The sequence below is a fragment of the Schistocerca nitens genome, chromosome 8 (genome assembly GCF_023898315.1).
Source record: "Schistocerca nitens isolate TAMUIC-IGC-003100 chromosome 8, iqSchNite1.1, whole genome shotgun sequence".
In the NCBI taxonomy this organism is placed as follows: Eukaryota; Metazoa; Arthropoda; class Insecta; order Orthoptera; family Acrididae; genus Schistocerca; species Schistocerca nitens.
In genome coordinates this window covers 241,438,629-241,452,153 of record NC_064621.1, presented here as the reverse complement: position 1 = coordinate 241,452,153, position 13,525 = coordinate 241,438,629, and the positions used below count along the sequence as shown (strand labels likewise).

At 40.9% G+C, this 13,525-nt stretch overlaps 1 protein-coding gene across 1 annotated transcript in view; it reads left to right on the top strand.

The window, feature by feature from the left end:
• Positions 1 to 13,525, top strand: part of LOC126199499 (putative methyltransferase NSUN7) — a 194,719-nt gene that overhangs the window by 161,277 nt on the left and 19,917 nt on the right. Inside the window, exons 8-9 of the mRNA XM_049936422.1 lie at positions 4,519 to 4,692; positions 11,402 to 11,515. Coding sequence (XP_049792379.1) covers positions 4,519 to 4,692; positions 11,402 to 11,515 — 288 coding nt within the window. The remainder of the gene's footprint in view (positions 1 to 4,518; positions 4,693 to 11,401; positions 11,516 to 13,525) is intronic.

Sequence of the window (13,525 nt, the reverse complement as noted above, 5' to 3'; positions counted from 1 at the left end):
TAAAACGCAAGTGACGATGGCAAATAGATCTCTTTTTTTCGTACTTTCCCTCTTTCCCTTTGCTGTCCAGGGGATATTTTAAAAAAATCAAAAAAGAAAAAAAGCTAGTAAACGCTTAGTTTTTTTTTTCAAATTGGAGAAAAAGATTGGTAGAAGAAAAAATGGACAAAAACAAAGTGGAAACTACAAAAAAAGGCGGTAAAGTGTTCGTCCCTCAAGGGAAAGACCTATTTTTCGGTTCTAATCTCGCTGGGATCGAGATTTATTACCGAGCGAGGTGGTGCTGTGGTTAGCACACTGCACTCGCATTTGGGAGGACGACGGTTCAAACCCGCGTCCGGCCATACTGATTTAGGTTTCCAGTGATTTCCCAAAATCGCTTCACGTAAATGGCGGGATGGTTCCTGTGCAAGTACACGGCCGACTTCTCTCCCCATCATTCCCAAATCCGGTGGGACCGATGATCTCGCTGTTTAGTCTCCTCCACCAAATCAACCAGCCAACCAACCAAGATCTGTTTCTCTTGTGTGAAAGAGCCGCTAGCAGGCAGATAATCAGCAAAGAAATCCTAAGACAGCTTGTTCCCCATAAGTTCTGTCGCTACTTTGATTCTGTACCCTGTAGATCTGTAGGTGAAGAACTTGGAAATCGCTCACTCCTTAATGCCTGCTCCTTCCGCTTCTGTCAATTGTATTGACTTAATTGTGGCGCTACGTGATTTGGTTAGTGGATTTTATGTATCTAACCATACTGCTACATTTGCGTACTTCTGTGCTACTACTTCCTGTAAGGCGACTTCAGCATGACTGTGGTCTGAACGTAGACACATATCTCTTCGAAGACGAAAGGGTATATTATCCAGCTAATTCGTGACAATTTTGGATACTTTGTTTCATATCTAGTAGCTCAGTGCCTGATAAATAGTGATTTGTCACTACTATACGAACACAACACATAAACGTAAGAGGTAAATTACTCAGCAACAATATATTCTCCCAAATTATCTAAAGCAGTCTAACAATGCTCAGATAGTTTTTCGACTTTACCCCTGTAGACAATATGTTAGCAATTCGTCGCCTCGCACGTTATAGTGTATCTGAGACAGTAAAACTGTGCAGTTCAGTATAACTATAAGGCGAGGTGTCACCTGAATTCAGCCACCGACTGTGCTTGTACGAAGTTGCAGTGACATCCGACAATGTCTTCTCGGTGCTTCACTTTTCAGTCAGGCAGTATAATTCTGCTGCATTATTTCAAAAATCTTGTGTGAGCTGTTTTGTATCCCGCCTAGAAGGCGGCGCGTGGGTAGGAGCAGGAGTAGGAAAAATACGTCGGTACAAAACGTAAGTAAAAGTGGTTTACTGGTGCAATAAACAGGTTAATACATGGTTACATAACTTGCAATGAGGTGGGATGCTGAGGCCCGTCGTATGTAGAGCAAAGCTGAAGCGAAGTGTCCTGGCCGTCTGCTCTTGATCAAATGGCAGTATCTGTAGCGGAGCTTGTAGAGCTCCACAGCACCAGCTAGAGGGCGCTGTCGTCGGTGTCTCGTGGTAGTGCCAACCTTTGAAACTATGCCGGACGTTGACAATCCGATCAGAAAATTGATTCTTCCATCGTCGAAACGAACGACATGAGATGCAAAAGAGTGCAATAAATTAAATACACTCTAAAAACAAAAACAAAAAATAAAGAGACGACGCACTACGAAGGAATTATCCGAATGGGACGGAAATTAGAAGATGTAATGCACAAACAAATAAATACAATTTCAGAAGAAATGAGTGTTTTATTTAAAAGAAAGAGCTTCACAAATTGAGCAAGTCAGTAACGCGTTGGTCCGTCTGTGGCCCTTATGCAATTGGTTACGAGTATTCGGCGTGTTATTGGCTGAGAGAGTTGTTTAATGACCTCGTGAGGGATATCTTGCAAAAACGGTCCAATAAGAACCTTAGATCTTGAAAACCCCGACCTGGATGGAGGGCCCTGCCCATAACGCTCCAAACGTTCGCAGTTAGAGAAAGATCCTGTGACCTTGCTGCTCAAAGGATGGTTTGGCAAGCACGAATACAGGCAATTGAAACTCTCACTGGGTGCTGGCGGACATTATCTTGTTGAAATGGTTTGCCATGAAGGGTAACAAAACAGGGCATCGAATATCGTCGACGAACCGCTGTGCGAGAATGGTGCTGCGGATGGCAACGAAGGGTTCCTGCTACGAAATGAAATGGCACAACAGACTGCCTTTCCTGATTGTGGAACTGTATAGCGGGCGGCAGCCTGGTTGGTATCCTACCGCTGTCCAGACCATCTCCAGACACGTCTTCGGCATGCAGTCTCATTGACGGGAGTAGAATTTTCTTCAGAGATGAGCCCCGCTTCGAACTGAACCTCGATCAGCAACGAAGACTTGTCTGGGAACACATACAATAATTTTTTTCTAAAAAAACTAGTGCCGGTTGCAGTATTTCTTACAGTGTAATTTACGAGGCCGCTCCGCTGTTCTCTAACCATAATGGGTAAAGTAAAGTATCTGCTCTTAAGGGTACTGCACGTGGTCTACCTAGACAAAGTGACAGACAAGAGACTCCGGAAACGATATTGTCAATTTTCTGCGTGATATACACAGCAGAGATACAGTGCACACGTAACAGTTTCCTGTTACAATTTGCTGGAACGAAACTACGAGAGATATTACGAAATGCGTAAGTCAGATGAAAGTAGCAATTATTGTGGATGTGTGGATTAATGAAGAACTGCAATCTCAATCTGATCTGACAATTCGCTGCTTCTCCCACTGTTATAGCACATGACGTCAGGTTTATAATCTGATTGGGTAAATAATGCTTAATCACGTTGGCATCGATAGAAATGTTTTCCCTTACTACAAGAGGCCGAATGATTGAAGACGACAGGAATCTGCAGCCACGCTACAGTTGTATGCTCAGGGACCAGAGTTCTACATCCAGCTACAATACAGATCACTGGTCACAACCAAGACTTACATGGCAGTGCGTAGTACTTCACTAGCCAGCAAGAACTTCCTACCTCATCTCTTCCACGGTTTCGGGCGTTCGGGTGACGACAGGTATCTTTCACTCTATTGCTCTTCCAGAATGTCGGACGACATGAGGCTAAAACAATTCCGTATTTCTGGATTTCCAGAAGGCTTTTGACACTGTACCACACAAGCAGCTCGTAGTGAAATTGTGTGCTTATGGAATATCGTCTCAGTTATGTGACTGGATCTGTGATTTCCTGTCAGAGAGGTCACAGTTCGTAGTAATTGACGGAAAGTCATCCAATAAAACAGAAGTGATCTGTGGCGTTCCCGAAAGTAGTGTTATAGGCCCTTTGCTGTTCCTTATCTATATAAACGATTTGGGAGACAATCTGAGCAGCCGTCTTCGATTGTTTGCAGATGACGTTGTCGTTTATCGACTAATAAAGTCATCAGAAGATCAAAACAAACTGCAAAACGATTTAGAAGAAATATTGGAATGGTGCGAAAAGCGGCAGTGGATCTTAAATAACTAAAAGTGTGAGGTCATCCATATGAGTGCTAAAAGGAACTCGTTAAACTTCGGTTACACGATAAATCAGTCAAATCTAAAAGCCGTAAATTCAACTAAATACCTAGGTATTACAATTACGAACAATTTAAATTGGAAGGAACACACAGAAAATGTTGTGGGGAAGGCTAACCAAAGACTGAATTTAGTTGGCAGGACACTTAGAAAATGTAACAGACCTACTAAGGAGACTGCCTACACTATGCTTGTCCGTCAACTTTTAGAATACTGCTGCGCGATGTGGGATCCTTACCAGGTAGGACTGACGGAGTACATCGAAAAAGTTCAAAGAAAGGCAGTACGTTTTGTAGTATCACGAAATAGGGGGGAGAGACTCACAGAAATGATACAGAATTTGGGCTGAAAATCATTAAAAGAAAGGCGTTTTTCGTTGCGACGGAATCTTCTCACGAAATTCCAACCACCATCTTTCTCCTCCGAATGCGAAAATATTTTGTTGACACCGGCCTACATAGGGCGGAACGATCACCACGATAAAATAAGGGAAGTCAGAGCTCGTACGGAAAGATATAGGTCTTTATTCTTTCCGCGCGCTATACGAGATTGGAACAATAGAGAATTGTGAAGGTGGTACGATGAACCCTCTGCCAGGCACTTAAATGTGATTTGCGGAGTATCCATGTAGATGTAGATGTAGATGAGCAACGTTGAAGTGATTTCTGAAAATAAGTTGTGTAGTCTTCGGGATTCAGAATTAAGAAAAGATATTGCTCCAACCAAACACACAAGCCTTACAGCTCACGCGTCATATCGACTGAAATGGTAGTGTCTCCACCGAGGCAGCTGTAGTCTGTCCCCCTCCCCCTCCCTCCGTACTATATCTTAGAAGACAGCTGGATTTCCTCCGTCCCACTCGTACCAGTTGGTCTGCTGTACACAGATATCAATAGTTGATTATGTCACGAGATCGTGTGTGGTGTTTCAGATACAGGTGGTGCTGTACGAGACGCACTCTATCGTGGCTGCGGAGAACAGTGACATGGTGTCGAGGCTGGTGTGCGAGGTGAACCACGCGGCGCTGGAGCGGCACGCCGAGGAGCGTGGGAGGCCCCTGCAGCCCGGGGTGCCGCCCCCAGACCACCTTTTCCAGGACCTCCAGGTGGGCCTTGGCTCTTGTTGTAGTCGACGCTTGGTGCTGAATATTTCGTTTAAGTTATGTTGGGAAGAAGTGCGAAACTTCTTCATAATTCGTTTGGTGGATAGAAATAAATTTGTGCAAAACATTCTACTCCAATCACCTTCAAATCACCCTCAATCATAAGTATCGGTAGTAGTCATATGTAAGACAACAGGAGTTAAAAAGTCCTCAATTATGTATTTCCATTTTTATTCCCATGTTGTTCAACGACATTCCCAGTCCAATTTCAGTTCTTCTTCTTTCTTGTTATTTCTTAGTTTCCCACTATTCTTTCATCTTCTCTTCGTGTTATCATTTTCATTATACTATTCACGCTGTTAATGATGTCTTAAATTTACTCTGAAGGCATACTTTTAAATGTAGTAGTTTATTATTATAAATTTTCTCTGTCTGTCTTTTAGTCCTGATTTTTGAGTTTTGTTTCTTTTCAGGCTCTTTTCGGTTGTTTCTATGATCCAGAATGTTATTAATTTCGTGCTCTAAAAACATTTTATCAGTCCCCGCTCACTATGTAAAATTCTCCAAAGAAGATCAAACTTCGTCTTCACATTAATTTCTCTTTATTCATTGACAAACATTCAAAATGACATTTTATTCATTATTATACAATATAATTTAATTTAATTTGGAAACTACCTGTACGAACTTATAGTGCTAAAATATAAGAAAAATTACAGTGTAGAAAATTCTGTGTACTTATGAAGTGAGCCCCACCAAATTGCAATCTGAGTAAATAAATTAACCGTTACTCATTTAAATAAACATAATTATGAACTAATTTAATCATCGAATCAGTATTTTACTGTACTCAGGTGTTTCCGTGTTTGCCTTTTGTTACTGCGGTGGCAAACATGGGAATGATGTAATGAACGTGAAAAAATGTAGTTACAACTGTGTTATACTTTTTCAGGCGCGCCAATTCTCATTTCTGTAAGCTTTGCTCTTTGATACCTATTACCTTATAAGCTTTACCAGTACCTACTCTCTCCACCTCAGATTCTTTAAAGATTCGAAGTGCCACATGTAAAACACCTTGACCGTGCGGCCGCTACGGTCGCAGGTTCGAATCCTGCCTCGGGCGTGGATGTGTGTGATGTCCTTAGGTTAGTTAGGTTTAAGTAGTTCTAAGTTCTAGGGGACTAACGACCTAAGGTGTCGAGTCCCATAGTGCTCAGCGCCATTTGAACCATTTTTAAAACACCTTGAAACGTCCGATTACTTTACATGCAAAACCTTTATGCTTAAGATGCAAAACTCTGATTTTGTTTTGCTTTTATTTGTTTCGGATTATTCATCCATAAATAATGAAAAAGTCAGAACCAAAAATGGTAAACCAAAAAAGTGATAACACCTTTATTTCCTTTATTTGTTCACGTAAGACCTTTTTTGGCGAATCGGGCATAGTGTCAGGCCGTTTATTTTCGGCTTGATCATAGCAAAATGAAATTACAAAAGGAAAATTTATAAAATGTTCGAAATTAAGTTTAATGTTCGTTGGGAGTCACTAAGTGCTCTCTTTATCAAACACTAGCCGAGTATACTGTGGGTAATTTACGCTCTATTTTTTAAAAAAAACGTAGTGCTTCAGGCATCTCAGTATTAATGATGGCTTATCTCCAGAACTATCAGTGTGTCACCCAATGATATAATTTTGCAGGCACATTGAGTGATAGAAGTGGATGCTGTCTGCAAAAGTGTTGCCAATATAATTAGTAGAAAACAAGCAATAGATTAAAACGCCGTGTCTAATGCTGAAGTTTTAATGTATGAAAAACGAAAATGTAATAAGTGATAAACTAATTTCGTTTGATTATTTGGGGGAGGTGGGTGTCAGTGAGAAAAGATTTAGAAGTGGCTTGAAATTATGGTTAACTTTTGTTGAAAGTCACTAAGTGCTCCCATTCTCAAATGCTAGGTGAATATTATAGGCCCATATCATTAACGTCGATATGCAGCAGGATTTTTGAACATATATTGTGTTCGAACGTTATGTATTACCTCGAAGAGAACGGTCCATTGACACACAGTGAACACAGATTTAGAAAACATCGTTCCTGTGAAACACAACTAGCTCTTTACACACACGAAGTGTTGACTGTTATTGACAAGGGATTTCAAATTGATTGCGTATTTCTAGATTTACAGAAAGCTTTTGACACTGTACCTCACAAACGTCTTTTAGTCAAATTGGGTGCTTATGGAATATCGTTTCAGTTACGTAACTGGATTCGTGATTTCTTCTAGTAACTGACGGAAAGTCATCGACTAAAATAGAAGTGATTTCTGTCGTTCCCCAAGGTAGCTTTATAGGCCGTGTGCTGCTCGTTACGTATATAAACGATTTTGGAGTTAATCTGACCGGTCGTCTTACGTTGTTTTGCAGCTGATGCTGTCGTTTATCGTCTAGTAAAGTCATCAGAAGATCAAAACAAATTGCAAAACGATTTAGAAACGGTATCTGAATGGTGCGAAAGTTGGCAGTTGACCCTAAATAACGAAAAGTGTGTGGTCATCCACATGAGTGCTAAAAGGAAACCGTTAAACTTCGGTTACGCGATAAATCAGTCAAATCTAAAGGCCGTATATTCTACTAAATACTTAGGAATTACAATTACGAACTACTTAAATTGAAAAGAACACATAGAAAATGTTGTGGGGAAGGCAAACTAGAGACTGCGTTTTATTGGCAGAACTCTTAGAAAACGTAACAGAACTACTAAAGAGACTGCCTGCACTACGCTTGTCCGTCCTCCTTTGGAGTATTGCTGCACGGTCTGAGATCCTTACTAGTTAGGATGAATGGAGTACATAGAGAAAGTTCAAAGAAGAGCAGCGCTTTTTGTATCAACGCGAAATAGGGAGGAGAGCATCACTGACATGATACACGATTTGGTGTTTTTCATTTCGGCGGAATCTTCTCACGAAACTTCAGTCAGCAACTTTTTCCTTCAAATGCGAAAATATTTTGTTGACGCCGACCCACACAGGGGGAAACGACCATGATAATTAAAGAAGGGAAATCAGAGATCGCACGGAAAGATATAGGTGTTCGTTTCTTCCGCACGCTGTTCGAAATTGGAATAATAGAGAATTATTGCGGAGGTGGTTCGATGAATACTCTGCCAGGCACTTAAGTGTGATTTGCAGAGTATACATATAGATGTAGGTGTAGATGAATTTAGTATGCGTAATTTGCGAGCTGTGAGTCACACTGCCTCAATATATTTACAGAGTTTCTGATTGTAATACTGTTAAACCTATAACGTAAGGTGATACCTCTTCATCAGCAGATTATGACAGTATTTTAAATTTTAGAATACGATCAATAATTATATGAAGGACTGAGAACGAAATTTTTGCTGCCCCTGGAAGTCGTTAGATAGGCTACCTGCAGCTGTAAGTGGGTTACCGTTTTGGCCATTCAGTGATACAGAGTGGGATGACGATGCAATATCCTGTAGATAATTAACTTTTTCTAGAGGATTTGCTAAAATAATGTTCAGAGTTATTCTCTTACAGGCGGGGGACACTGCGTTCTTCTGTTCAGTTTTCTTTAAAAACTTGGGGGACGCGTTTCTTCGATTGCATTCAGTTTAAATAATGTAAAAAAGTTCCACATACGTTGCATATTTTTATAACTATTAGTATTTAGGCCAGATTTTTCAGTACAACTGCAGCCAAAGAGTTACCTGGAACAGACAAAACAGAACTTTTATACACTTATAGAATCGATTGTCCAAGTTACTATCCAGGTGTAGTCTATTCGAATTTACTAGCTCATGGGTCCAGAAATCATAATACTTAGGAAATCAGGACATTCCTGCGATGTTAAAAAATGCCATATTTCGAAATACCAAATTAATGTCGGTAGATTGCTCAGTACACAGAAATCGACCGTCGCCGCTAGTGTCAATACTTTTACCTCAGGGAAGATCAGTTTGGATTCCGTAGAAATGTTGGAACACGTGAGGCAATACTAACCTTACGACTTATCTTAGAAGAAAGATTAAGAAAAGGCAAACCTACGTTTCTAGCATTTGTAGACTTAGAGAAAGCTTTTGACAACGTTAACTGGAATACTCTCTTTCAAATTCTGAAGGTGGCAGGGGTAAAATACAGGGAGCGAAAGGCTATTTACAATTTGTACAGAAACCAGATGGCAGTTATAAGAGTCGAGGGGCATGAAAGGGAAGCAGTGGTTGGGAAAGGAGTGAGACAGGATTGTAGCCACTCCCCGATGTTATTCAATCTGTATATTGAGCAAACAGTAAAGGAAACAAAAGAAAAATTCGGAGTAGGTATTAAAATTCATGGAGAAGAAGTAAAAACTTTGAGGTTCGCCGATGACATTGTAATTCTGTCAGAGACAGCAAAGGACTTGGAAGAGCAGTTGAACGGAATGGACAGTGTCTTGAAAGGAGGATATAAGATGAACATCAACAAAAGCAAAACGAGGATAATGGAATGTAGTCAAATTAAATCGGGTGATGCTGAGGCGATTAGATTAGGAAATGAGACACTTAAAGTAGTAAAGGAGTTTTGCTATTTAGGGAGTAAAATAACTGATGATGGTCGAAGTAGAGAGGATATAAAATGTAGACTGGCAATGGCAAGGAAATCGTTTCTGAAGAAGAGAAATTTGTTAACATCGAGTATAGATTTAAGTGTCAGGAAGTCGTTTCTGAAAGTATTTGTATGGAGTGTAGCCATGTATGGAAGTGAAACATGGACGATAACCAGTTTGGACAAGAAGAGAATAGAAGCTTTCGAAATGGGGTGCTACAGAAGAATGCTGAAGATAAGGTGGGTAGGTCACGTAACTAATGAGGAGGTATTGAATAGGATTGGGGAGAAGAGAAGTTTGTGGCACAACTTGACTAGAAGAAGGGATCGGTTGGTAGGACATGTTTTGAGGCATCAAGGGATCACAAATTTAGCATTGGAGGGCAGTGTGGAGGGTAAAAATCGTAGAGGGAGACCAAGAGATCAATACACTAAGCAGATTCAGAAGGATGTAGGTTGCAGTAGGTACTGGGAGATGAAGAAGCTTGCACAGGATAGAGTAGCATGGAGAGCTGCATCAAACCAGTCTCAGGACTGAAGACCACAACAACAACAACAGGTAGTATTTTACGCTAAGTTTGGTACATGCTTCGCTCGAGGCACGTGACACCGCAGGATTTCCATCCGCCAAACGAAATAGGGTTGCAAACGGAGGCAAGTTTGAGGCGCTTGCTAACGAGATGCTATGAGAATCGGACGCAGAAGATGCGCGCGGACAGTCCACGTGATACTTCATGTCAGTGGTCTGTGTGCAGCTGGCTCAAACGCCGTAATACTGATAAATGGAGGTTACTGCATGTACAGTCGGGCTGTAGTGATCTCAGTTGAGTGTGAATTACTACGGTTTATTTTTGGGTCTACGTAGTTTCAAAATCATGCCTGTTTCTAGGACACTGGATCCTTTTGTTTTAATTCAATGACGCGCGCTCCTGCCTGCCCATTCAGTGACTATGGGCTTTGCTGACACTAGTAATTAGCTCAGTAATATTCCTGTGTAGGAGATTTATTTATTAGTAACCAGGAATCTGACTGCTGCGTCTCAGCTATCAGTGACTCTTGAGTTTCTGTAACTTTTATTACTGTACGATAGTGCAGTGTCGCTGTTGAGTTATATAGTTCTAAGCAATGTTGCTTACCATGTCCGAAGGAACAGACACTGCATTGACGATCAACAGCCGCATTTCAATTAAAAAATGATTCGCAAATCGTGCTTATGGTTCCGCATTATCTGTAGAATATTTCAGAACAAAAGAAAAGTTGTGCCTGACCCGGACTGTAACTCGGATTTTCCGCTTGTCGTCTTACCCATTTTGGCTATCCGAGCATGCTTCCAGCAGCAGCTCAAATTCCACACAGGTTGAAAAACGTATGCATGTCCTGAGGTTCATTGCTTCGGACTACACAGTACAACACGGACACTGCACTATAATGCAGTATTTCATGCCATAGTAGGGCAATGAGACAACAGAAAACACTGTGTTCAAACTAAGCAGGAATTACACAGCGTAGTGCGAGCACTAGGAAATGTAGACTCCAGGCCAAATGGAGGTTTGGGCTGCTCCTGGAAGCGTGCACCGATTGCCAGAACAAAAGCTCAGCGTGTTCGGTCAGAGACCTCGCTGCTCTCTGTAAAAAATGAATGAATGAATAAATAAATAAACAAACAAACAAATGAAAAGCTGAGTGAACGAGTCAAACGATGAAGATCAACGGGTGTCATGTGATGTCCGCCACGACAAAAAAAAAAAAAAGTAGTGATTAAGGAGACCTGTTGCGAAAGGAGAAAAGCCGTTTCGAGTCCGGCCCCGATACAAATTTTCATTTGTTCTGAAATATTCTACAGCTGATTCGGAATCATAATTGCAATTTGAGAATCATTTCTTAACTTTCATGATGCCTATGTTATAAAATAAAGGATAAACATAAGAAATGTTAACATTTTCCTTTCACGAGACCTTGGCCAGCTTTTCTTTAACGATGCCTGTCAACACGTGACATATAAAACATAGAGGAAGAATACTTACCTTTCATCGTACAGAATGATAGACTCGAAACACAACCCAGTGTTTTGCAACAAAAAACGAGGATCACTTTTTCTTGCTTTCAGGTGCCACCCTGCGATCTGTTCGAAGTTGGTACACTCCCTGATATGGGCCCCAATGGCGAAGATCATCATAACTTCGAAGAAGAGGGTTGCTATCTGGCCGTGCTCCAGAGAAAGGTAACTCTTTGCTACTAATTATATTAAGGAGATCACATGACAGTCGCTTTTTTGGAACTTTTTGTAGATAGAGAAGCCTGTGGCTGAACGGTTTAGTGAAGCATAACGGAGCAACGGCGTTTCTTTCTTATGTGCTATCTCTCAGCTATTTTAGAACCATATCGAGAGGCTGAGGCGAAGTATCGAACAATGCATCGACGCCATTACGCGCAGTGTTCTTGCATCTTCTGTGTCGAGTGTTTTTCTTGCATGTTTCCAAAATACGCAGATATTAATTTCTCATAAATAATTAAATATTTGTTAGTTACAGTTAAACGAAATCATTACCATTTCCTTGGTTGTATGTCAAGCATCATTTTTACGTAGTTCTAATATTATTTATATCCATGCAAGAGGCTGTAGCAGCTGTAATAACTGGAAGAATGGACTCTAAGAGAGCAGCAGCTCAGTTCAGCATTCCTCAAACCACATTAGGGTGTTCTGCGAAGAAAAAAGGTGAAAACAAAGATCATTGTATCAAAAAAAAAAAAAAAAAGCAGTGGCTTCTTAAAATATGTTTTTACTTTACAATAAAAGGCTAAATTAGTCGAGTATTTGGCTATAATGGAAACTAAAAATATTTAGTCTAACGATTAACAAACGTCGAGAATCAACCTATGAATTGGCTGTTCGTAACACTTTACCTCACTCAGTCTGGCAACGATAGAAAAGTATGATTGTAGTGGATAAGGGGAATTTTGCGACGCCATGAAACACTGAGTTTACGGAAGTCAGAAGCGACTTCAGCGGCTCGAGCTATGTGTTGTAATAAATCAGAAATTGACAAATTCTTTGATTTGCTAGGTAGTGTTGTCGATGAATACAATTTTGTTAAGGCTGGAATATCAGCAAATCCTAGATGTCACTGAAGAATACTTGCTCTGAAACGGAGCAGGCAAGAGGGGACTTGCACCTCGGTTGAAAGAGATGATATTGTGACACTGAAGATCTTCTTTCTCACATTTAGTATGTACGTCCTTCCAAGGGAACAGATGAGGCAGGAGTTCCACACCGGCCTCCCAGCTGGTGCGCTATCAGAGATTCACGACATGGGTGAATAAATAAAAACCAAGTCTTCTCATTCTTGACTAGCATTCAACTCACGCAAAAAGTTTGGAACTAATCGATCTAGCAAGAAATATCAGAATTATACTTTTGTGTTTGCCGCAGCAAACCTCTCACACAGTCTAGCAATTGAATGTAGCCTATGTGAAACCCCTTAGCAAGTGTTACGAGGATAAAATTCATAAATGGTTAAGACCATATCCCGAAAAAAATTTTCACATTGTTTGAAATTGCTATCTTGCTTGGCAGTACACATTTGTAGTCATCAACAACGTTAAATGCTATTAATGAATTTCGAAAATCTAGAATTTGGACTGTTGACAGGAATGTCTTTAGAACTGAAGATAATGAGCTGCAAACTCCAAAGAAAACTTAAGCAGGGCCATCGTACTCGCCTAACACAGCGGGACTGGGACCTCCTCTACAGCTGAAACACCTACATCACACTCATCAAACGTGCCTCCTTGTGGAGTAGCAATACCTCCAAAATATACACACATCAAAAAAAGTTTTGCATCGCCCTGGTTCCCAGAACTCCTGAAGATAAGCGCTGACTGTGTATATTGTATCATAGACACAATCCGTTATACTGTTCAGAGATGTCACTACACACGCCCAAAGATGTAAACAACCGGTTCGATTGCGTCCGCATTGTTTCTTTGTGCTAAGAAGGGCCCTCAACAACGGAAGTGTCCAGGCGTCTCGGAGTGATCCAAAGCGATGTTGTTCGGACATGGAGGAGATACAGAGAGACAGGAACTGTCGATGACATGCCTCGTTCAGGCTTCCCAAGCGCTACTACTGCAGTGAATGACTGCTCCTACGGATTATTAGGAACCCTGACAGCAATGCCACCATGTTGGATAATGCTTTTCATGCAGCCACAGGACGTCATGTTACGATTCA